This window comes from Sander lucioperca, chromosome 2 (assembly GCF_008315115.2).
Source record: "Sander lucioperca isolate FBNREF2018 chromosome 2, SLUC_FBN_1.2, whole genome shotgun sequence".
Taxonomy (NCBI): domain Eukaryota; kingdom Metazoa; phylum Chordata; class Actinopteri; order Perciformes; family Percidae; genus Sander; species Sander lucioperca.
The window spans coordinates 41,367,801-41,392,779 of record NC_050174.1 but is presented as its reverse complement, the minus strand read 5'-3'; the positions used below and the strand labels follow the sequence as shown (position 1 = coordinate 41,392,779).

At 42.2% G+C, this 24,979-nt stretch overlaps 1 protein-coding gene across 2 annotated transcripts in view; it reads right to left on the bottom strand.

Annotated features, from left to right (window-relative positions):
- Positions 1-2,316: 2,316 nt before the first annotated feature.
- The window catches only part of lmx1bb (LIM homeobox transcription factor 1, beta b), a 47,887-nt gene continuing 25,224 nt past the window's right edge, over positions 2,317-24,979 (bottom strand). For both annotated transcript variants that reach the window (XM_031300687.2, XM_035997757.1), the window contains exons 4-9: positions 10,133-10,365; positions 7,724-7,899; positions 6,817-6,894; positions 6,372-6,438; positions 4,010-4,171; positions 2,317-2,871 (exon numbers count right to left, since the gene is read on the bottom strand). In XM_031300687.2, coding sequence (XP_031156547.1) covers positions 2,714-2,871; positions 4,010-4,171; positions 6,372-6,438; positions 6,817-6,894; positions 7,724-7,899; positions 10,133-10,365 — 874 coding nt within the window. In that variant the 3' untranslated portion in view covers positions 2,317-2,713. The remainder of the gene's footprint in view (positions 2,872-4,009; positions 4,172-6,371; positions 6,439-6,816; positions 6,895-7,723; positions 7,900-10,132; positions 10,366-24,979) is intronic.

Below are 24,979 nucleotides of genomic sequence, written 5' to 3'. Positions count from 1 at the left end.
CAGAGACACACATTGGAATGGTTTCAAGCTTCGGATTAAGTATTAGGTCAACTGTTGAAGTCAAATAACATCAGAAAAGAAAAAGAAGCGACTTATGCACTTGACAGTAGTCTTAGTCACATTCCCATCAGTCTTAGTAGTCTCTTCTTACTTAGTCTGACAGCACAGATGGCGGAGAGTGGTAGGTGAATGGCATGTAGGGAGAAAAACAGGTCAGAAACTTTGTATTCTTATTCTCTCCTTTAGTGGTATACAGATATGCAGGAGAGTGCACTCACACAAAGATTGTATTGTCATCAGCTGTAGTTTTGCGCACTGCCAACAGTATCTGGAATGACTTTGATTCACGTTTTAGTGTTCAGAGCAGCTGTCTCACATTTTTTATTTACAGTTTTTTAAATATCAATCTGATTTGCTAGTCAATGCGCACACACGTGCACCCATGGCAACCCTGAAACCAGAGCCCGGCAAAATGCTAGTAACGGCAATGCTAACATGCTGTTGTCTAGTAGGTATGTTTACCATGTTCACCATCTTAGTTCCAGTGTTGCCAACTTAATGCGATTAGCGACAAATCTGGCGACTTTCTTCATAGATAGGCTACCTAAGTAACAATTATAAGGTAAAATAAATTCTGTATTGAATTTGTGATTATTTGGCTAAAGATTTTTATTTCTCTATTTTCTACCTTGCTGACACAACCACTAAGCTTTATGCAAATGATTGCGTAATGATGTCACAAATATGCAAATGTAGCTCAGCGTAAATTCTGTCAGGGAGACTTCAATTACGTTGTCTCTCTTCTCTTTAACTGATCAGCTGGTAGGTGGGTGTTACGTTTCTGTATACCAATCAGAATTGGGCACGTCACAGCATGACTACCATGTTTTAAATCTGTTCTCTCTCTCCTGCTTATGTCAGTTGTATTTTCAGACGAGAGTGCGACCCGCCTCCTCCCCTTCTACCTCCAGGCATATTCGGCACGATGTTCTCGGTCTTCTCCCGGCTGACGGCTCGTTTTGCCTATACGGATTTTTTTTTTTTTTTTTTTTTCACCACCACCAGTGTCTAGATTCCATTGGGGGATATGTTTTGGTTTTCCTAAACCTTAGAATTGTATATATACCCCGTATACAATGGAGTCTAATCTCCAAAGTTATGTATGTAATTACTTTGTTATATCTTACTAATAAATGTTTGCATATCTGCAACGAAGTCTCTCCTGATTGAAATGCACGTATGACGTCATCTAGCTACTTTTAGCGACTTTTGGAGCTGGTGCTAGCTACTTTCATTGGAAAAGAGTTGGCAACACTGCTTCGTTCAGCGGGTTAGCATGCTAACTTAGAGTAGCACTAAACACATGGTACCGCCGATGGGAATGTCTTTAAAAGCATCGGTGCAAGAGGAAAAGTCAGGAGATAACCAAAGTCATTAGAATCAAATCCTCTGTGGAAAATGAATGTATGTACCAAATTTGGTAGCAATCCATCCAATAGCCGACATTGTTAGACCCTTAAGCCACACCGCTAACTTGGCTAACAAATCCCCCTGTAATGTAATGAGCTGTTCACTGAAGCAGGTGACATTTTGGGACTCAACATGTTTACCATGTGGAATGATCACTGAATGGCATTTATTTAATGTTATCAGGAGAAAGACATTGTTTATTCATCAAACCAGTCAACTTTGGTCAATTAGCAACTTTAACATTTTGAGAATGCACATATGACAATGACAACAAAAGGTTTATGGTCTGTACGAAATAAATAGCAACATTGCTCATTTACAGCTTGGCTGAAGAAAAATAAAAAATAAAAAACGAAACAAAAGGGTTAATCTTCATATTAAAAAGGCATACAGATGAGCTGTGACACTCATGAACTTGCTAATTGCTCAACAACAAAAAATGCTCTCCTTTTTAAATAAAGCTTTTCAATTTTAATATGCACCTTCAAGAGCCTGTTATAGTTAAATAAATAGAATGCTTTCCATTTTGTAACATGCACATCCAATTTGCCTGGGGAAAGTATTTACACTTTACTGATCCTACTTGTCCAACAAATTCTCCGCCTTTTTTTCTCCTCTAAACAATTCTTTCTCACCACAAACTCTCATACATACACAACTGTACAGTCACTCTTGCAGACATGCTGCACCTATTTACTATTAACACAATATCTAAACCTATTGAAAGTGATCAAAATGCTAACGGTGAACATGGAAATCCATGTAGTGGAAAGAAGAAACAGTCCAAACACCACATCTTAACCAAGGGTGGGGGGAGGGGAGGGCGGGGGGCGGGGGGGACGGGGCTTACAAAAAGTTTTAGTTTACAATTGATCATGCACTGTATAAATTCACTGTGTTATTTGGTTGTGAGGGTGTGTAATCAGTGGCTTCAATATCTACTTGTATTTCTTTAAGTGAACAAAGAACATCCCCTGTGACAGATAAGTAATCCTACCGAATAATCTCTAAACAATATTTAAGTCTTATTTTTTTTTTTTCCAGGAATCTTCACTGTCCTACAACGAGTGTTTTTTTTTTTTTTTTTTTTTTACTATCTTTGAGTAAGCTTTCAGCACATAACCAGGAGCTACTGCGAGGTTTTCTTCTGTCGTGTCCGTGTTGGTGTGGGAACTCCTGGCCATCGCGCTTTAGGTTGAGATGGGCAGTTTATTCTGTGCTGATGTGTTTTCACTCTTCTCTTTCATGATGCAAAGTAGGAGTTCTGCATGGAGTAGAGGCGGTCGATGGGGTTCCCCACGCGGGCCTGCATGGAGTTGACGTCCGACGATGCCATGAAGCAGTCACTGAGGCTGGTTAAAGACGTGTCGCTGTCTATGTCATGGAATGCGGAATCATTACCTGCGGGGAGAATGACACAGAGATCAGACCGTCAGGATTCGGTGGCAGAGGCGTCATTCGAACAAAACAACACCCCACTCTGACTGTGAAATCAATGCAATCTTGTATTTCAGATTGATGGAGGCTTTGGGAAATTATAATTACTAATAGTCACTTTGAGAAATGGCTGTTGTGTGTCATCACAACTGGGAGAGCTGTTTTGTTCGATATCAAAGCTCACTTTTTGCTGCCCTCGCTGGGACAATTGCGGTGTATGAGGGAGCATGTAAACAAGGGGCATCCTCCTAAAAGATCTGGTTATTAGCAACCGCTTCCGCCTTTCATAAAACCTCAACATGTTATTTCTCTGGAGGGAATAGTTAACTTTATTACACTCTGGATCTTAATGATAGTGTTGCACAAAATGGGGACAGTGTTTCGAGACATATCTTTTAATGCCTTGCCAATATTGTTCTTTTCCCCAAACCAAAGGAGTGATGAGACTGGGGATTTGGTCTCTTTCTAGCGAGATGAACTAAATGGAGGCAAATTATAAGGAAGTTATGAACTTCAGGAAATGGTCCCTCTGGGGCTTGTTGAGGACATCACTCAGAAATGTGTTATTCCAGTTACATCCTGTGGACTAACACTTGATTGACTCATCCCCCCCTCCAACTATGCATTTTAATTCTTCCCTGTATCGCACAGAAATCAGGGACTTGTTGTTTTCCCATTCTGATTCATTAGCTCACACAACCCTCAATCATTGTCTGGAGTGCACTTCATCTCAAGCTGTCCTACACTGACCACATGTTTTTCACCACCATTGGAAAACATTATGAGCAACAGGGCATGTCTCAGAAGTGGAGGCGGAGAGTTAAAACCATATTAAACAGATTTAAGAAAATGATCTTCAAAACCCAATGCCTTATGAGTGTGCTTGTGTTATCTCGTGTGGGAGGAGAAGCTGCTCGTACGTCTTTTGTGAGCGGCTTAAATCAGTGGAGCTGTGGCCTGAACATATGTCCCACACTGGGGAGCTATGAGGTTGATCAAGGGACAGGCATGTGTGTGTTTTTTAGAGTAGGAGTGGGTGTGTGTGTTTTTTTTTTTGGTAGAGGGTGGTGAGGGGGGGGGTTGGGAGTTGGTAGATGCTCACCATATGGGTTCATGTGGTCCCCGGGCATCTGTGGGGGGGTGAGCCCCTGTTGGAACGGGTCTGTGCTGTAACCGTTCTGATCCATGGCGAGCAGCTGCTGCTGCGGCGGAGCCAGCGGTGTGAAGGAGTTCATCATTCCCTCCATCCGATTGGACATTACCTCTGCAAGGCAAAGAGAGTAGACGATTACAGAAAATGTAAAACAAAAGGAAAAAAGAAAAGAAAAAAACTTGATGATGAGTCTGCAGAATGTAAATGTATCCACGCACAATGGGCAGACATGTGGGACGGATCAGGGGAAAAACACGATGATGAGAGCATTAACAGTAGGGACATTCCTGGTAGATTCCCATTCATACCTGGTCATTTTAGATCTGCAAACTCCCCTAAATCTCAGCTTCTGTTAGAGCTGCAACTAACGATTAGTTTCATAGTCAATGAATCTGTCAATTTTTTCACGATTAATCGATCAGTTGGTCTGTTTGGTCTGTAAAATGTCAGAAAATGGTGAAAAATGTCAATCAGTGTTTTCCAAAGCCCAAAATGAGATCCTCAGATGTCTTGTTTTGTCCACAACTCAAATCAATGAAGTGTACTGTCATAGAGGAGTGAAGAAACCAGAAAGGATTCACATTTTAGAAGCTGCAATCTTTTCATAAAAAATTACTCAAACCGATTAATCGATTATCAAAATAGTTGCTAATTAATTTAATAGAACGACAACTAATCGATGAATGAATTCATCTTTGCAGCTCTTGTTTCTGTTTGGGTCTTTTCTTAGACTGTCAGAGCAAAAACCGTGATACAAATGAAGGGAGTCTGGTGCTTGTGAGATAGCCATAATAACATTCAAATACCTGGATTGCTTGCTTGCGTCTGTTTGTATTTCCATGGAAACCGACAGTAGTCTTTCCTGTGGTTTCTCCCACAATTCCCTTCACAAACACTGCTCTTGGCTAACTGACTTGTAAGAGGGACCCAAAACTCTTGTGGCTTCATCACTGCAGCCCATCCCCCCCCTTCTAAAATTCCCTTTGCAGTGGCTTTGCAAAATGACGTCTGCCCTTCATTTCGCTTGGCTTCCAGACAGAATTTCTGACTTGCTTTTGATGTGAAGTGTTCTTGTTTACACAGTGACATATTTGTAATCTGTTATGGAGTGTAATTAATGAATTTGGGAACTATTTTCTCACAACACATTTGACTATACTGCAACAGAACGCAAAGAAGAGAACAAGCTTCGATTGTCTGATTCAGAGCTTTCCATTGCTGTTTTTGTTATTGCTGTTTGGCAGTCACCAAAAACAAGTACTCATGTATGGACAGCTTCTAACTAGCATTCAATATTTAAAACAATACATTGTTATGATAAGAAGACCTGCTCCAGACATGTTTTATGGCATACAAATGATTTTCTTTAAAGGGAACAACTATCATTCTCATTTTCAGGTTCATACTTTGGGTTTGACTAGAACATGTTTACAAACACATTATGTTTTATCATACTGTTTGTCTGAATATACCTGTGTTCATTCTTTTGTCTGAAACGCTCCATTTTAGTGTCTCTTTAAGCCACCTGCCGAAAAAAGTCTGCTCTGATTGGTCAGCATTTCCGGGACTTTCACATCTATGCTCTCTGAGTCTCTGCAGCATCACTGCAGCCGGGGAATGACTGTAACAGCATTGTAGCGGCAGTTTCTTCCAATGTATAGCCTAGTTGTGACATCACAACCGTACGGTAGTCCTGATGGTTTGTTTGGGAATACGGGCTGTGTACATTTCTCTGTGGATTGATATTTTCACAATATTTATATAGCACCACAACCTGCTTTGTACAACAACACATGTAAATCTCACTTTTTACAATATGAGAAATATATATTTTTAAATAATAACTTCTGTCTGATATGATTTTTTTCTACAAAGAAGTTCAATTACCTGGATAAAAATTACATTGCCTCTTTCTTTCATATTGAAAAACCAGACCCTATGAATACTGTATGTGTGTTCCACATCACACTTTTGTAAGTTGTATACTGCACCAAGAATGGCTTCCAGTTGTGATGTCATAAACTTTTGCTCGTACGTACACGTAAACCTTAGATTTAAGATGAGCACAGAGAAACTATACTCCTTCTATTGTCAAACTCTGCACATACATCATTCTGCACAGCGAAGCTCACACAACCAAATGAAGGAACAATAAGCAAACTAAGTGAGTGGGGGGGGGAGGGGGGCTTTAAAATGTTGAAAATGTGAAAGACTAAAATGTGCATATATAGCTCCTAGAAAAGTTTCCCAGAGAAAGAGCTTTGAGACAATGAGCTTCCATTGTGCGTGCAGGGTAAGTACAGTTTCGTACCTTGGCCAAGTCTCTGAGAATTCTGTTGTTCTTGTTGTTGCTGCTGTCTTCTTGCCAACTTCTTCATCTGAAACGGAGGAGTCAGAGTTGTGAGGAACCCCCAAAACTAACATGCGCTCTTTAATTTAAAAAGGATGCTCCTCGCTGTTCACCCTCGAATGAACCGCACAGAATCTGTATCTGAGTGCACTTCATTGTCAAGTATCAAAGGTTTTTCACAAGATAATAATCAGAAAAGAGGAGGGCGTAGACATTTAATGCAAGAGTGAGCGAGATTTGCAACTCCTTGGGCTTCTCTTTTTTTTTTTTTTTTTTTTTTACATTTGTGAAAGGAATGCAGCGATAACTTTAACACACATAGTTGTGCTGATTTATTAGCTGGACTCTAAGATGGAACAAGGCTGTTGTATGCGGACGCAACATCTAATTCATCCTGTGCGCTCACCTTAGCTCTCTGGTTCTGAAACCAGACCTGCACCACCCGAACACTGAGTCCCGTCTCTGCAGCCAGCGTCTCCCTCACCTGAAACCAGCAAGACAAAAGATTTCCAGCATCCCACGTGAAAACAAAACACTTCACAGCACACTGAAATACTTAACATATCCTCCACGTTTGCCTCTTTGATTTGCTTTGATTTCAGTGAACGCTGAATGAATGCAGTGGTCTTTTTTGGACCTCTTTGCTTATTGCCTCTTCAAAGCCTCGGCCGGGTGCAGCGCCTGTTTTAGGGCCTGGGCTATGGAGGCAGTTCTCCTATCTCAGTATGACATTTGGTGCAGGCGGTCTGCGTTACACCAGCCTGCCTCAGTTAACACAGAACAGAATGCTGCTTACCACTTCAAAGCGCAGCTCTTAGGTGGGGGAGATTTTTTTAATTTGAGAATTTTATTTGTGAAACTACTGTAGGGCTCGTGGTCAGCATCTAAGCCTTCATTACCACAAATGCAGACCAGGGAATATATATATATATATATATATATATATATATAAAATTACATTTTCCTCCCGGGTTATTTTTTTATGATTAACAATTTTTATATTGTCCTAAAACAAAAAACAAAAAAAATACAGCTCACCCCCCCACCCCCCCGCCCCCCATCACCACTTACTTAGAAAAAATTAAGACAAGATGAGATAATAACTATAATATTTAAGACAATACAATAAAATAATAAACAAAATAGACAACTGTGAACCAAATCAACATATTATGTGTATGTGATAAAACAATAAGCACAAAGTATACGTCTCTCCACAGCACATGGTTTCTTAGGAGCCCTCCAGAAAGCTTAAGTAAGTTTCCCCATTTTCTAGTGTAAACTGCTCGCAGGTTATTTAAGATTTGCCTTACCTTTCTGCAGGGTTTTGAGGAAACCTCAAAGGAGGCCTTGAAGGCCCGTCTCTGTTGAGTGGTCAGGATGGTTCGGGGCCTTTTGGGCCTCCTGGGATCCTTCCCATCATCCCCCTTCCCCTGGCCTCCTATGCCTTTCTCGGGCTTGATGTCCAACTCCTCATCGTCACTTTTCTCTGCAGAAAGAGTCATTTTTCTAAGTCATCAGCAGCACAAGCTTGAACTGACTACACCCTCTTACACAGTGACAGTCCGCTGATAAATATATTTTCGTTCTTCCCCATTCCGGGAGATTCACACACCACAAGTGCGTAATCAAAGGATACACATGTGTTTTTGATACTTATGTTATCAATTTATTACAAAAGGAAAAGGCCACATGTACGATTAGACCTACAGAAGTCTACGGCTCTTGCTCTCGGAGAGCACAATGAAATATGCACATTTGTCATCGAACTGGACACTGCGTCACATGTAATGTATTGCGCTCAGCTTTGTCTGATTTACACTAAATCAATCTCTGATAAGAATACTACATCAAGTGCAACATGAAAAAGGCAACACGAGTACATGTGGGAAATGCATCTCCCGTGACACAGCAAGAAAAAAACTTCACGAGTAAGTCTAGCAGTGATTATGCATTTTTATGTACTGTAGGAGCATGAAAACAATGTGAAACTTTAAAACCTGTTACACACACTGTATCGTCAGAGTTTATCCTCTATTAAGGGCAAAAAAAAATAAAATCATACTTTTGCCTCTGATTTGAACAGTTGGTGGGTGAATGAAAGTGGGATGGCATACTGTATAGTATGAAATACTGTATGTAATTTAATTCAGTTTCACCTGCCACACCACCCACACACACACCACCCACACCACCCACACACAAGCCACAAAGCTATGTAAACATAACATGAAAAATAAATGAATGACAAAAAAAAAACATAAATTCTCCTTCAATGTGGGGCTGAAAACAAGTGTTTCCAAATGTAAACCGGCTGTGTTGTTAATGAATCCCAATGATTTGGGGGTCTCGATGCTGTAAGGAGAAACATGATGACTCAGTGTCTCCTGTTAGCTGCTTCTGATAAGTATCTACATTTCTCCCCTGAAAACCTTCATTTTGTCAGCCACATGCCGAGGTTAACCTCCTTCATGTCAACCTTCATGTCAACATTTTCTCCATCTTGAAATCTGTAGAGATGCACAAAAGACATGCCTGCGCGATGCACCGGGACACAACCGAAAGCGAGGAAGACGCAGAGCAAATATTCCCACAAGTTGACAAAAGTTGACACAGGCACAGATGTATTTGACAAATTCCCTCGCTTTTGTGCATGTCTAAATGTGAGCCAGATGGTAGTGAACAGTGAGGCTTGGCGAGATGCCTCATTGTGTGTGGAGGCTATAGGCAAGGAACACTAGAGCTGATAAGAGCCGGGGCGCAGGCTTTCTGCAAAAAGGCCCCAAATCCCTCTGTCACTCACCATGATACAGTGATTTAATTCTTTCCAGCACTAGATCCTGCCCACGCATGGAGAGCCATTAATGCAGGGTGGCTTGGCTTCGTCCTGTTTCCACTTCCTACTGTATCATAAACCAACGCTCCCTGCTTAAATTACTGTAGAATGCTACAAAATCCGCCATTGAAAAGCTGCAGATGGAGCTGTTTTTTTTTGTGAAGTTTTTACTGCCTGGGCTGCATGCAAGATCTCAGATGTTCAGCAAATGATCTGGCGACTAGTTTAAGGACAAATAAATATTGTTCTTTTCCTTTTAATATTACAAACTAAATCCATTTAGTAGGACTGGGACGATATGCTTTTGTCCCAATTCAATTTGTATTGGGATTTTCATTAATTGCGATTCAAGAAGTATATTGCGATTCGATAGTATTGAGTATTGCGATTTTCTTTTCCTTCTTTAACAAAAACAAAAGTTGAATTATACACTTCGAGACATTTATAAAAAGTAATTGTTTTCTAAGAAGAATGCCCATCACATGTCAGTCAGTTCATTTGTTAAGAAGTACATAACATGGATTTTCTGCATTTTCTGCTTTTTTTTTTGCTGGAAAACAGATATAATGTGGTCGGCGTCGGCGGTACCATATGAACAGAAAATATTAAGGTGAATCGATGGTAAAAAATTTTTTTTTTTTTAAAATTAAAAAAAACATTGATTCTAGGCAAAAGAATCGATTTTAAAAGTAGTCGCAAAAATATCACAAGACGTACGTGAATCCATTTTTTCCCCCAACCCCTACCAGTTAGATTCAGTCACTATCTCTATGTTGGCTACCACTGTGATGGAACCGAGCATACAGAATACAACACCGTGGTGCCATATGATGATGGCACCGCGGTGTTGTTCTCACTCTGGTGTGAGAGGGTGCATAGGGCTCACCTGAGTCTGAGTCATCCGGGCTAACCGAGCTGAGTAAGTCCTTCTCCCTCTCGTAGTCGATCTTGCACAGCAGCTGACCCTCCTTCAGGACAAACTCGTCGCCCTTCCTCAGCTGCCGGTCGCACACGCAGCAGCAGAAGCAGTTCAGGTGGTAGACGCACTCCAGGGCGCGCATCACAAACTCTGTGGGGGCGATCTTCTCCATGCAGCCACTGCACTTGGTCGCAAACAACCTAGAGAACGAGAGAGAGCGATGATTGTAGGTGTGCTGATGACAGACATTTCTGTTGTGTAAAGCAACACTATGTAACATCTAAAAGAAGAGATTGAACATTCATCTTTTGTATATAAAAGGTTCAATCATAGGCGTAGATTTTGGGGGGGATGCAGGGGAGCTGCCCCCCCCCCATATTTAGAAGAGGTAGATTTGTCCGCCTCGAACCCCCTCCCCAAAAGAGGTAAAAAAGACAATTGCAGCATTAATTGATGCAAAAAAAGCAAAAATTGTTGCATAAAAATTCACCAGAATGCAGGACATGGAAGTATTTGACGCTAAACATTTTATGGGGAAGGACCCCCTGGTTATAATGTCTCCCCCCCAATGTTAACACCACCCTTGGGTTCAATTCATTAGAAATTAAATGCACCTTTGCTCAGTTCCGTACACTCAGGGTTTGGCTGCTACAGCCGTCCTTGGTCTGGTATGACCAGTAGCTTAAGGTGGCTAATGTTAGCAAACTTTAGATAGATAATGCTGTGCAGCTACTGTAACATCAAGACTTTTCTTCTACTCTTCTTGTTCTAGTATGACACTACGTTTTAGAATTTTTCACTACCTCACAATCAGTGTAAAAGAGTGCGTTCATAGAACATGCTAATGTTTTCGGTGAAATGTATCCGTTTGCAACTAATGAACGTGACGCTCACGCACTGTGTTTTACAGCACGCGGCATGGCTAGTGCAACTGGCAACTCAGACAATGCAGCTACCAGTACAGCTGAGGCCAGTTCACAGGAATATTTGAAGGAATTTTATGAACAAATCAGTACAGATTCCAACAGAAAAATCTCACATTCCGAATGTCAGCCACATTAGCAACGAATTTGAAACGTATACACATCGAGTGTCCGACCAGTCTTGGGAAATGTCTGCGAGTGAATGATGATCACAAGAAATCATTAACAAAGGGAAAGACCAATCAGACAACAGCCATTTAAACATTTTAAAAAAATGGAAGAGATGAATGTGAACTAGCTCATTTTTTGGGACACTGAACAACTGCCTATGATTGCGACTTGTGGCCACAATGGCGGCTTTTCAGCTAAAGTTACAGAGGATCACTTTAAAGTGAGACTATGTAACTTTTAAGAAAAGAAACAACACACTTTTGAAATGATAAGCCATATAATGCATAATTCCCATGGCTTTATTTTGTCCTGAAGCTCTCTGTTCTTGACTTGCCCATCAGGGGGCTTTTTGACTAAGAGTCAAGTTGGCTTGCTGATCCTGTGGGCAGCCAAGGAGGTGACTCCTTTTGGCAGCAACTCATCTGTTAAAATTTCTAGGGTGGGCCCGCCCCGCGTCATTCCAAGCGAGCTCAGTCATGGGCACCCAAACCCCCTCGCAAATCATCAGATCATGTTCTAGTGCAGTGATCACCAAAAACCTGATGATCCCAATGAAGACTTTGTTCTCAATTTACACATTTCTTTCATATCCACGTCTCTCTATATGCATCAGATAGCGTATCAGAGGCCATGATTCATTGCTGACTACTGGGCTGCCCTCTGGTCTCACCATAGTTCATCCTTCTTTCTAATATCGTGCCTCTATGTCGCAACACTGCCTCTATCACCATTTCCTAGACAACACCTCCATCTTCTTTTATATCCTTTCAGGAAGATGTTTGCATTGTTTTATTGGTGACTGAGAGGCATTTAATTCGTGCTCTGTTGTTCAGAGGAAGCCACATTAAATGGAGCAAGAAGGCAGGGAGTGTGGTTGATCTTGTCCAGCCGTAAAGCTGGATTTATTAGTGGCCTCTTTGTTTGCCCTGGTCTGGAAGACAGCTGGCAACCGCCTATCTATTTGTGGTGAACATCTATTTCATTGTGCAAGGCAGGGAGGCAGCAAGAGGAGCAATAGACATCATCGGCAGGTTTCGGGACAGGGATGAGCGATAGTGATGATGACTATAATGTGTAAATATGAGCGGAGGGAAACCAAAGGATGGTTTTGTTATGGTAATGCTGTTATAGGTGCTGATTGAGTACTGATATGGTGTGTGTGTGTGTGTGTGTGTGTGTGTGTGTGTGTGTGTGTGTGCGCGCGTGTTCACATGTGTAAGTATAAGTGTATGAGCAGCTGTATGCACGCTGGAAACTCAATGGCGCGCTTTGTGTTGTTGTCTATGCTATTTCTAAAATAATTGCTTCTACTCATCAGATCAGCATCTGATTTTATGTTATCTTAATTACAGCCCATCAATTGATATATTTTTGCACTAGCTCCATCCATTATGACCACCACCTGTATCCGGCGCAGGAAAACGGCAGTTATAGCATCTGATTTTTTTTTTTTTTTTTTTTTTTTAACCATCATGCAGCAGCAAAACAACAGAGATATCATAAGCTGGCACTCACAGGGTTCATGAAATCCTTTAATCTTTCATTTATTACAATAAGTTAAGAAGATTATTATTCAACTATGGAAAAACCTCAAGGATAATCCCCTGCAAACGAAAGTTTGGCATGTTTCTCAAACAAGCAGGGTTCTAGTTTAAGTGACCTGCCAACCTGGATCTGTCTTCTAAACAAACCACCAAGTTTGGACGCTAAAAAACAAAAGGCAAGAAAAACACTGCTAATAAAAAAAGAAATCAGAAAATTAAATAAAAAAAAAAAAAGGAAATCGTACATGGACACACTCTCGTAAAGATAAACTCAACGTTCAGGGACTTGATTCTAGTTTTTAGAGGGATTAGTGTGTTACATGCTGGGATCAGGGAAAAGAGGTGATGAATCTGTCAAGACGAGTTCCCAGCTCAGACTCTAATGTTTAGCTAATGATTGCCGGCTTAGGGCTAAGAAAGAGAGCAAAAAGTTGAGGAAATGACTTGTTAGCGCGGTTTTGATACGTCCAGGGCCCCGCATTCACCTACGACCGCTCTCTCAAATCTTCTCATCTAGATGAAAACATTCTCATTCAGCCCTCTTTCCTTTCTTCTTTCTCCTCGCCGCGTCTAATCTTGTAAGCCATTATTTTTCTATTTCCCCTCTCTGTCACTTTGCATTATTTTTGCTGCTGTAATTCCTATTCGTCCCTTCTGGAATCTTCCTGTCCTGCTTTGTGCTCGGGTCTAATCCGGACTTTCTGCCTGTTTTCAGGCCCCGGTCCCCATTCTCAGCGGGGCTCAGATGGAATAGCCATGCGTGACGCCTCTTCTATGGCAACCACACCTCCACAGGAAGGCAACGGCGACTTTTCGGATGGGCAGAGAAGGCCTTTGAGAAGCTGGCAGCAGAAGTAAATCCTTCTCTAAGGAACAAGGAGAATTAGCAGGGAGCAGTGGACTAGGGATTTAACCCTACCCCTCTCCTTTGAAAGGCACAGTCAGTCCCACTCCTGCGGCTAGCCACAATCAAACAGAGGAGGAGTGGGGAGGTGGCAGCGGGGAGAGGAGAACACAACTCTCTGAATGACACAAGCAGTGGATTGTGGAGGAGCCTAATCCCACTTTAATACCTTTCCAAGTTCAGCTGCTAAAGAATGCTCTTTAAAACAACACCACTGTGTGAGCAGTGAAGGTTGACCAGAGGGAGGCACGCCATTCAACCTCCCCAACATTACCTGATTAGTGGTTTGAGGACAAGGCCAATAAAAGATCGAGCCGAAGATGTAAATGATGATTTTATATATATATATATATATATATATATATATATATATATATATACACCTATATTTAAAAAAGCGGAAAAGGAGACTAAACAGCTCTCTGTGAAGCTCTACTGGGATATTAAAGATATTAAAGTGCTGTAGGTGTGAGTGGAATCAGACTTTAAAGTGATTTAGGTGATCATTTACCACGTTCTGCCTCTACTTGATCCCAGTGACCCATCACACTAAGACCTGGATTCACCTCAAATCCACTTTCTGGAAGTTCAGCTGCTCGGGTAACATGACTCCCGGTGTCGCAGAGGCAGGCTCATCAGCTCCTTTTTAAGCTAGTCTGTGTATAAAAGACACCACAAAAAAGACCACCAGCTTGACAAGCTTGACAACCCAAGTCCCCAGCTCTCGCTTTTCCCTCCTCCCACACCTGAGCGCACAGATCAAGTGATGAGACTCCTCCTGTGTGGATCAATGGCTGCATCTCAAGCAGAGAGAAGTGTCAATATTTACCCAAGGCCTCCCCAGAACTGGACTCATAAATGAAAGGGGGAAAAAAAAGAGCCCATCTCAGCACATACCTCTCTCCCCGAGGAATCATTACGTCCCTCTTTTTAATCCTGTGTCCACGTACCTGTAATCCCCTGTCTGTTCTTTCTCACGTTATCTATGGCTCTCTCTTCCTCGCCGTGACAGATTATCACACGGTTGAGGCTTGTAACGCTACAAGCTGTGTTTCTTAGCAAATGCGGAATAAAAACACAGACAAGAACAAAAAAAAAAAAAAAAGAGCATTGTGAAGGAGACAAAAGCCAACAGGGACCGACAGTTATTTTGTCTTCACACACTTCAGCCGAGCCAAGTGCAGCTGAGAGACTTCGGCCTCTCGGCTGCTCTTCTTCTTCTTCTTCTTCTTCTTCTTCCTCCCTTTTTATCCAGGCACTTTGGAGAACTATGCACTCTCCCTTTGAACAGATTATAGGCAACTTAAAGTGTGACAACATCTTAAGCTCTCACCACATGTTGCCAATGATTTCCCTTCTACAGACATTACATTTAATGCTTCTGCCGCAGTGATAAGCATCAGGAGGACTGGGCGGGATAAAAGAAAACCCAGAAGAATAAGAGAGCGAAGAGGTGGGGAGTGGGGGGAGTTGGGGGGAGAGTATGGAGCTGCTTATGGCGCTTGATAATCATGCTACATTTAGCAACACGTGCAACAGTCTCACCTACTTCCCCCCTTTTGCTATTGAACAACACTCGGAGAAACACCATAACAATTAAGGGAAGAATAGCCCGGGCAATTATGTCACCGCATCGCTTCAAAGACAGAGGGGATGAGGATTATCCAGGCAGCAGCTGTAAGCTATTACTTTGAAGATGGGCTCTGGTGTTTGAGCAGGAAACCTGTGGCCATGCCAATCATGGCCGAGGTGAGAGATGAGGCCTGGGAGGCAGGTCAGACAAGGGCCTCCGGGCAGGACAGGGGGCATGTGGAGCAATCGGTCAACCCCTGCAACGCTTGATACTTCCTGATTTAGTGGCTACATTTCTCGGCAGCTGACCGGAATATTCAAAAGTGTCTTTGCTTTCAAAGCAGATGGGAGTCTTAACAGAATAGTTCAACGTTTGGGGAAATACACACATTCACATTGACTGACACGATTGTGACATTTGTTGGCTGAATACATGGCTCCAGCTAGCATGCCGGTTAGCATAGTTTAAAGACTTAAAACAGATGTGTAAAAACTTTAAAGCAATAGTTCAAGATTTTGGGAAATAGGCATATTTGCTTTCTTGCCAGGAGTTATATTAGAAAATGTGTACGACTCTCATATTTGTTTAGCAGTCGGTTAGCTTAGCTTAGCATAGAGAGTGGAAACCTGGAAACGGCTAGCCTGGCTCTGTACGAAGGTAAGAAAATCTGCCTAGCACCAGCACCTCGAAAACTAACTAAATAACCAGAAATAGTCTGGCACATGACCACAACTTGTCATTTTTATACTTTTGGTTTTTGTACGGATTAAACAAACAAGATTTTAAAAAACATGTGAATTAGTGAGCTTTAGAAGTGCTGGTAGGAGGATTGTGTCACCGTGGTACAGAGCCAGTCTTTATGCTAAGCTAAGCTAACTGGAAGCTTGCTGTAGCCTTATACTTACCAAACAGATATTTTCAAGTATATCTGTTTTTGAAGTTCTAAAGTTTTCACATACCTTAAAGAAAACGTTAACCAAATTTAATAAATAGGTCATTTCTTGTTCACAATTTCCACGTGGAATCTTGCTGTCTGGAAAGACAACAAACATATCCGTCTCCGAACTGTTGAGCAGCCACTTCTCAGCTCCTCCGGAGAAACGTCTTAGTATGTGAAAATTACTTCTCAGCAACAGCATCAAGAGCTTCAGCTTAAGTGGAAAACATTTGATGCCCAGATGTTGAAGGCAAAACCTTTTCAACTTTGTCTCAAACATCATGAAAATGACTTTGTCATGTATGGTCCTGTTGTCCTCTATAGAAGCAGCAGACCACACTGGCCTATAAATAGCAACCTGCATTTAGCTAATAGAAGCTTTTGATTGCTTGCAGAGGGACAGATGATAAAAGTAGACTCCAAAAAAGGTTTTTACTTTGGCTGTGCATGTGTAAATTAAAGCAGCTAAAGCATATCCTGATTCATTCTTACTCTAGAAGATGAAAACAAACTTTCAGTCCGCGCGAGGAGCACGGTGCAAAAAAAGTAGGCCGATAACGCCGTCTCCATAAACGATCTCAGTAGCTGACCTTGTTTCGTGGTATCAGCGTTTCTCTTTTGGAGCATAGATTCATACAGAGTAATGAAGCCAAATAAAAAGTGCCATCCTTCTGCTCCCAAGGGCCAGCTCCAGTCAGCTCTAAAAGCTGCTTAATCACCATCCCATGCTTACTACATTAGCATAATAATGGCCTTTAAATTGAGGCTCTTTGTTTTTTAATTAAACTCCCAGCAGGTAAAAGTAAAACACATTAACGGGAGATGTGTACACCACTAATGGCCCAAAGGTGCCTTCTTCATCACACAGCTCTGGCCACAGGGTTCTGCTTGTTCCCCGCACTGGAGCGGGGCAACCGGCTGCCTGCACGCTCACAGGGGAGGAATGAGACGAGCTGATTGCACTTGGCATAGCAAAGATAATCGCGGCGACGTGTTTGATGGGTTAGTGTGTGCGTACGCACCTGCCCTGCATCTCAGAGGGGAACGCACTTAGTAATAGCTGCTGAGCAGAACTATAGTGAGTCTGTAAAAAAGATACTGGCTACAGTTAGTGTGGAGCGAGGTGTTTCCAGGATCGTCTATCCCACACGTCCGCTGTTGTGAAAATAAATATGGCCACTTTATTTCTATGGCAGCATGAGCTCCTATGCGCTGGAATGCGCGGCTCCGTCAGGCGAGTCCCCGGCCCAGACAGACATCCCATATCTGTACATTAACGCCATATACCGCACAGCTGCACAAAGAAATCCTAACCCTTGAGTCGTTATTCAAATGATCTCATTCCAGGATGTGTTTCCCAGATTACTCAACAGTTGAAATACAGCTTGGAGAGGATGAGATGCTCATGTGTATTCTAACTGACTGCAAGAGCCTCAAACACATGCATCAATAGTGGTGATGGGGTGTAACTCATGCTGCTGTCAAACTATATGAAATACGAGAAATATATATGATAAGGCGACACGTAACGCTACATACAGTACAGTACATACTGCGTGTTCATACAAAGCTCCAAGAGCAACAGCGGTATGCCGAGAATTGTCTTGCAGCATCAAGCGACCTGAGCGCTTCTCCTTCATGTGTATCTGCTAATGAGTCACTAGGAAAACAGTGTGGAAATAATCCTTCCCAGCCACACAGGTAGAACAAAGCTCATGGAGTGAAAAGGACAGTGTATTTGGGCAGCAGAGGAGGCTAAGTACACATCTAAATACAAGAGTAAGCAGGCACACACACACATGATGCTGTTTGGACAGCTGGTGTTCCTGAGTATGTAAAATGAGTGCAACATCGCATTTAGGCTCAGTTTTTAGAGCTCACGACAAACAATACTCAGAGCAACAGCATCAGTGAGGGAATTATGACTGTAAAGATGTGTGTGTTTGATGCATTCTGGCTTCTTTTTTTCTTTCTCCTGCTTATTTTTTACCTGTTCAAAAAGTGGAGTTGATCCTTGAACAAATAAATGAAAAGACTGTGAATTACAGGGCTGTTATAAAGTGCTCGGCTCTGCCTTTTGTCACTGCAGTAAGTCAAGCAGTTTGTAAGGGCCATCACCGCTGGGGATGTGACATGTTTACAGCGCGGTGCCTCTAAAAGCAAGACGCCAAGAGCCGAACTAAAAAAAAAAGAAGAAAAAATTTCCCGGACAGCTCCCCGTTAAAAGCACCTGTAAAATCAACTGCACCCAGTTTATGTAATTCTTTACAATTCCATCGCTGGGGTATCTGTTTGTCCGCCCCTTTCCCAGCTAATCTGCGTGAGGTGGAGCAGAGCCCACCATTAAGGGCTCGGCCCGCTCGACGAGTGATCACCGCTTCTGAAAGAGCTGGGAGAGCAGAGAGAGTGATGGCTACAATAAGCGTAATGGCTATCACGTGTTATAGAGCTACGGCTGACTGTAACAGACCACAGACACACAAGGTCTATCTTTAATTTGTATTTTTTTTTTCCCTTCTAATAAGACTCGGGACTCAGTGACTACAAATCACGATGCTTTTGAGGAAATAGAAAAACATTACGGCCTCATGTCCAAATAACAATAATTTCTCAAAGACTGGATTAAATCAAGAAGTGAAAAAGTAAGTAACACTAAGATTCTAAACTTCCTTCATTGTAAGAAAATAAATGGACTCATCTTACTAGATTCAGAGCTGGAATGGTTAAAAAACAACATTTGGATTGGAAGGCTTTATAATTACTATTGACCCAGAGGTTCTGGGTCTAAGAAATAAAACAAACAGTAATATGAGGTGTTCTAAAGCACAAGTCTGCAAATATGCAAAGGCAGGGTCTGGTGGAGAGCATCACGCTCTGGCTTCTTTTCTCCGCTCCTAATCTGTGGGCCTACACAATATTAAGACGGCTTTGGAGCCACTTGTGACCCAGCTGTGCACTAATGAAAAATTCCACAGCTCTGTGCAGAGGCCAATGGAGCTTGACCCCTCTCCACCCTGAACCAAGCAATGTCCATCTTGAGGAGTTTACCAGGGCTGAAAGATACTGGATTAATAGGTAGCAAAGAGAGAAAGAGAGACAATCTGGGAAAGACTGAAAAAAATAAATAAAGCCCTTGTGTGTTTCCCCCTTTTTCCGCTTCCTCCAATCTGTAGTATATTGGTGCGAAGTAAAGTGTTTGCCCAGGTTTTAATGGGCAGAGATGATCTGAAGATCATTGTGATGGAGGCTGCTTGAATGAGGGGGCTCTGTTTACTTAACAGAGATTCAGTCTAAAGCCCAAAATTAGTTTTTTTTGGGGGGGGGGGGGTAAGCATCTGAGGCAACCAGGAATTAGACGTTGTTCACAAGATCCAGATTCACGCGTTTGTGATCCTGCTGCCCTTGATTCTCTGTCTCTGCGTCTTAACCAAGACAAAAAGACAGAAGACCGAACATGGTAAAGTCTGCTGACTGGATGAGGACATACAGTCAGCAAGTATTAGGTAATGTACACCGTGTCAACCACTCAGATAAGTCAATAAGCAGTAGTAGTTTTTATAAGGATGTATATGTTTTGGTCTGGTCTGTCTTTCATTATCTTCTTTTTTGTTTTTGTTCTTGGCATTTATTTATCCGCACTAAAACATAATTTAAAGAACACCCAGATCAGCCACCCACTCATCTCCTTGAGTTGCTAACAGTCAGCCACGCGTATACATAGTGATGTGGATAACATCTAGAGAAATAGCAAAGAAATTGAGAGGAAAATAGACAAGAACGCAAGGATAAATAACGCCTTTTTCATGTCCGATGGACATAACAATTTCAAGGGAAATAGATGAATAATAATGTGAAAGACTGCGGTAGGGTACGTCAATTAAACAGGATCGATACCAAACATTTCACCCAGGGCAACCTTCCCCGACTCCTTAAATTATCATCAAAATGAATGATAATAATCCACGTCCAAACCATTGAAGCTCTCATACTTTAAAAGATGAGTCCACCTTTAATATTCTTGAGGGAATAGACTACAGAGCTAAAATAAGGGGCGGGAGAGGTGGGGAGTGTGAGAGAAAATGAAAAAAGGCAAAGCAAATGAAAAATAAACATTGTTATTGAAAGACAGGATGCTTTAAGACCCGGAGGCCGGGGATTAACATTCAGATTAGCATTCAAATAATATATTTGAATTTCTGATCAGCAGTCCTCTTCAAAGAGCTAAATCCCAAGATTAGCAGGTGTTATGCTAAAAAGCTGTGTTTTTTTGTCAGGAACGTAGCTACACTAGCCAAACAAATATGTCTTTGAGTGCGAGGGGCTGGCATGGATGTATGGCTGTAACCATGGTGACTGACTGGTAGTTAGGAGCCTTGGAGAGGGGTGCAGTGTTGGAATGTGTCAAACAGACAGAGGGGCGCACACACACCGCAGAGCAAACCAAAAACCTGCTGTTTCACTAAAGACCATCAGCTACATTATTGAGACCACCTACAAATTCCTGGGAGCTTCGGGTCGAGAGGGAAAGAAAGGTCATTTTGCATCATCATCATCATTTTTTTTTTATAACACATTCTTTTCCAATTGCTTTGATTTAAGAGGGCCCTGGCTTAGGGAGTCAAACATAAAAGTGATGAATTTATATTAGAAGAATGAAAAGACATGATACAGCTCTACTGAAGAATCACACTGTGTTCAACGAAATGCCAAGTCCTCCTCATTTTATCTGCCATCACTCACTTACTTCTGACCCAATGGAATTAAGTGGAGAGGTTTTAAAATACAGCAACATGTTTAGATCTGCCAGCACATATGCTGTAAACATGTTATAAAAGTTATCCATTTAAATGTATTAAAAATGTACCTGATATTCTTTATTATGTGTGGGAGCTATTAGGAGTATATCTGCAGTAATCATTATTTATGATTAAAATTCGACAGTGATTTCTGCTACTTGGAGTTTACGTTATTCAATTCTTGCACAAATATGATTTCCATTTCTATAATTCACACATACATACACATACACAGATGCAAGATCAATCATTGTTATATTTAAAAAAAAACAAAAACATACAGAGACAGTTGCGCTGTCTTACCCTATTAGCTATAAATAAAATAGCCATTGGTGGAGCATAACTAAATACATTTACTTAAGTACTGTGCTTAAGTACAAATTGAAGGTACTTGTACTAGCTATAGTTACTCTACAGATTAAGACTTCAAATATAAAAAATGAGATTGATCTTATAAAATATGATGCATTGTTTAAACTAACATAAAATTAGCTATGCCCTGACCAAGTAGAGAAAAAAACTACTAATACTCTAATAATATAATATATTAATGGTATAACACTCACAGGGGGATTCTTTTTAAATGATGAGGTTGTTTTTTTTTAAATACTTTTTTGCTACTTGTTAGAACATGTGGCAGGTTTTAATGCAGGACCTTTAGCAGCATGGAGTGTTTTTAGCTTGCAGTTGCTAGTTTTAAAGGATTTAAAGAATGTGAATACTTGGACATGTTGATAAAGTCACATTTACTGCAGATTCATCTGCTGTCCACATGTATATTTCTGTTGCTACTTATTTATTTCTTGCAAAATCTCTTTTTTTTATGGTTGTGCACACTCATATTAAAGCGGCACATCGTTGTTATATCTGAATTTTGTAGAATAAAATCGTTTTGTTTCACTCTTAGTGTTATCCTTAAACGAAAACACCTGCAGCGCTCAACATTTCTGTTGATCACATCATCATTGTTATCTATGATATTCATTCCACACAAGGTACAAAAGAACAATCAATGAATTGTCTGGACCTGCAGCAACCTGCATTGTGTATGTGCGTGTTTGTGTGTTTAATCTTCAAAAGGGAAATTCTCTCTCCATCGTAACAGCTAATGTTACTGTGAAACTATTTTGTTCATGTCTTAAAGTATTCAAGCATGCATTTTGCCCCGGGTGGTCTGGCAGAGGAGTCGTCTGATGCCCTTTCTGCTCTCTCTCTCTCTCTCTCTCTCTCGCTCTCTCTCTCTCTCTCTCTCTCTCTCTCTCTCTCTTTCTCTCTCTCTACTTTTTCTCTGCCTTTACAACACACACTGAGCATTTCTCTGTCATGTGGTTGGCAGAGTGTGAAATCCCATCTCTCCAGCTGGAAGAGAACAGGTTCGGCAAAATTCCCTTTTCTCCACGTGGAGCCTCAAAGGCACATAATGCAATGGTTGAAGCATGGCACGGCACGTCTGGGCTCTCCACAAACCCAACCGACAGCGTATTCTGCATGACCCTGCGGCGTTTACTTCCAGTCAACTCAGCGGTCTTGCCACGGCCCTTTAGTGACTGCGTTATGACCCCTAACAGAGCACTGACAGGGTTTGTTTTCCCTGTGCTTTAGCTCGGGATTCAATAAATTGACATTGCATTGTAGTGAAGCCTGCAGAGATACAGGTGCCTCGACTCAGATGATTCATACATATAAGGCCTGGCTAAACGGCCTGATATGAATTCTCAAGTGGGTGTGATGCGGCAGCAGCTGTAGTTATGCATATTTGGCTGTGAACAAGGCCAATCTCACTGGTGCCCCTGCCACTCATTGTACACATGATCGGGCCGATATGGATGCTTATTTGTCTTCAGACGTGATGACAATGTCTCCCACCGCAGTGACACCCGTGGTCAGCCCTCTCAGCGAGGGAAAAAAGGTTTGTATTCACACACCAATTTTACACTCTCTTTGGGTCCAGGAGTGTCTTTGTGTGCCAGGGAGCAGCCCATTCTCTGTGGCTGTCTGAAAAAAGCAGCTGTTTCTATAATGCTGTGGCAGCACTTTATGTTGCAGAATGATAAATGAAGGGGAAGAGGCAGAGCTGAGGTGCAGCTGAAGCGCACACACGCAGAAACAATGGCAAAGGAGGGTCTGTGCAACTACATGGATATGCTCTCTACGCCTCTCCTTTTTTTTAAGCCTCTGCCTCTGTGTTGCTCTCACACATACACACACACACACACACACACACACACACACACACACACACACACACACACACACACACACACACACACACACACACACGCACACTCTCTCTCTCTCTCTCTCTCTGCAGGTTAGACTCCTGGAGCTCACCCATAGCCAGAGGTTATGAGAGCGTGTTGAAGCAGGGGGGGCTGACAGACTGACACGTCCCACCAGTCCCAGTGCACACCCGGGGGAATGAGAGGTTGCGGCCGCGGCCCCACCGGGACCTGTCGCTCCTCTGTCCTCGGGGCAGTCATCTTCCTTTTCCACCACCGACCTAATGACAGAGCCCCGAGGCCTCATCACTCCACCCTCCCAGCTTCGTGCTCCTCTCTCCCCGTTGTCCTACCCAGGTGCCTGTCAGAGGGGTGTCTGCTCTGCGACTGGTGTAGCCATCCACATAAAGCCCCCCCCCCCACCTCCTCCCACCATGCCTCCTCCTCATGGCCCCAGGCTCAGCCTTTCATTTTGAAGTGGCGCAGGCCAGCTCTGCACCAGCCTGGGCCCTCGGCCTGCAGCCTGCTCCATTGTTCGGCCTCAGAGAAAGACTATTATTTCAACTCAATTTACTGTGAGTAAACACTGAGCGATAAGGCCCCCTGTCCTATCCCTCACACACACACACACACACACACACACACACACACACACACACACACACACGCGCACACACACGCTTCTCTGATCCCTCCCTCCCTGACCGTGGGCTGTAATATACACTGCCAACAAATCACTGCTCTCAGCCCATTGCTATCACTGGCTTTAGAATGGAGCTTACTAATTCACTTTCCAACACAGATCAGAAGACAGGCCTCATGTGTTTCAGAATATGGCTCCACCACCGTTTCGCACTTAAAGGGGCTTGTGGCCCTATGGTGGACTGTTATAAATTTTAAGCAACAGCATTCTCACATCTTTACAAGGCTATTCACATGCTAAACCTGCGCTAATCAGATACAAATATGCAAAGATGGAAACTGTGGAACAGTGCTGCGACAGTTGATTAAAATACAGAATTTTAATCACTTTCGGCATCAGCAATAATATCAAAGACGAGCCATATGATGAATGTCTGCTCAGATAGATCAGCTGCGCTCAGAATAATCATGATGGTAGCTTTTTGTGTTTCGCAGACAATGGACGCAGAGTGACGAGTGATTCACAGCTGCAGGAATGAGACATTGTGGCCAAGTGTAAAGTTAACGGTATTAAGACTCGCATGCAGCCAAAGCAGAGAGTGAAATTCTTCAAGGATAAATGTGACGGTAGAGTGATTTTTCAGTCTGTAGCACCTCTTTTGCTTAAAAAAACAAAACAAAAAATGCCTGTTTGCTCTGTTTTTCATTGTTTCGCCACAGAAAAGCCCTCGATCCCTCTTCTGTGTGAAGACCTGTACTACGTCTTAATTATACAGAATTATCAGCTGGCTTTAAATAGCAGTCGTTTGCACTGTCTCCACCTTATGTGGCTAATATAATTATTCGGAGCCTACTTTATCTTAGGCAGAAAGAGGCTGACACAGTAGCACAAGCTAATGTGATAAAAGCTTAGCATATCATGGCTTGATTCGAGGATTTTAAAGGTAAGTGTTTATGACAAGGTAATAATGCCTCATGCAAAAGGCTGGCCTGTAAATTGGTTAGTTAAGGCATGATGGATGAGGGGGAGCCTAACCTTATTTCCAATAGAGCCTCTTGATTTCTAGAGCTGTGGATAATGAATTTGATTTAATTAGACCATCCC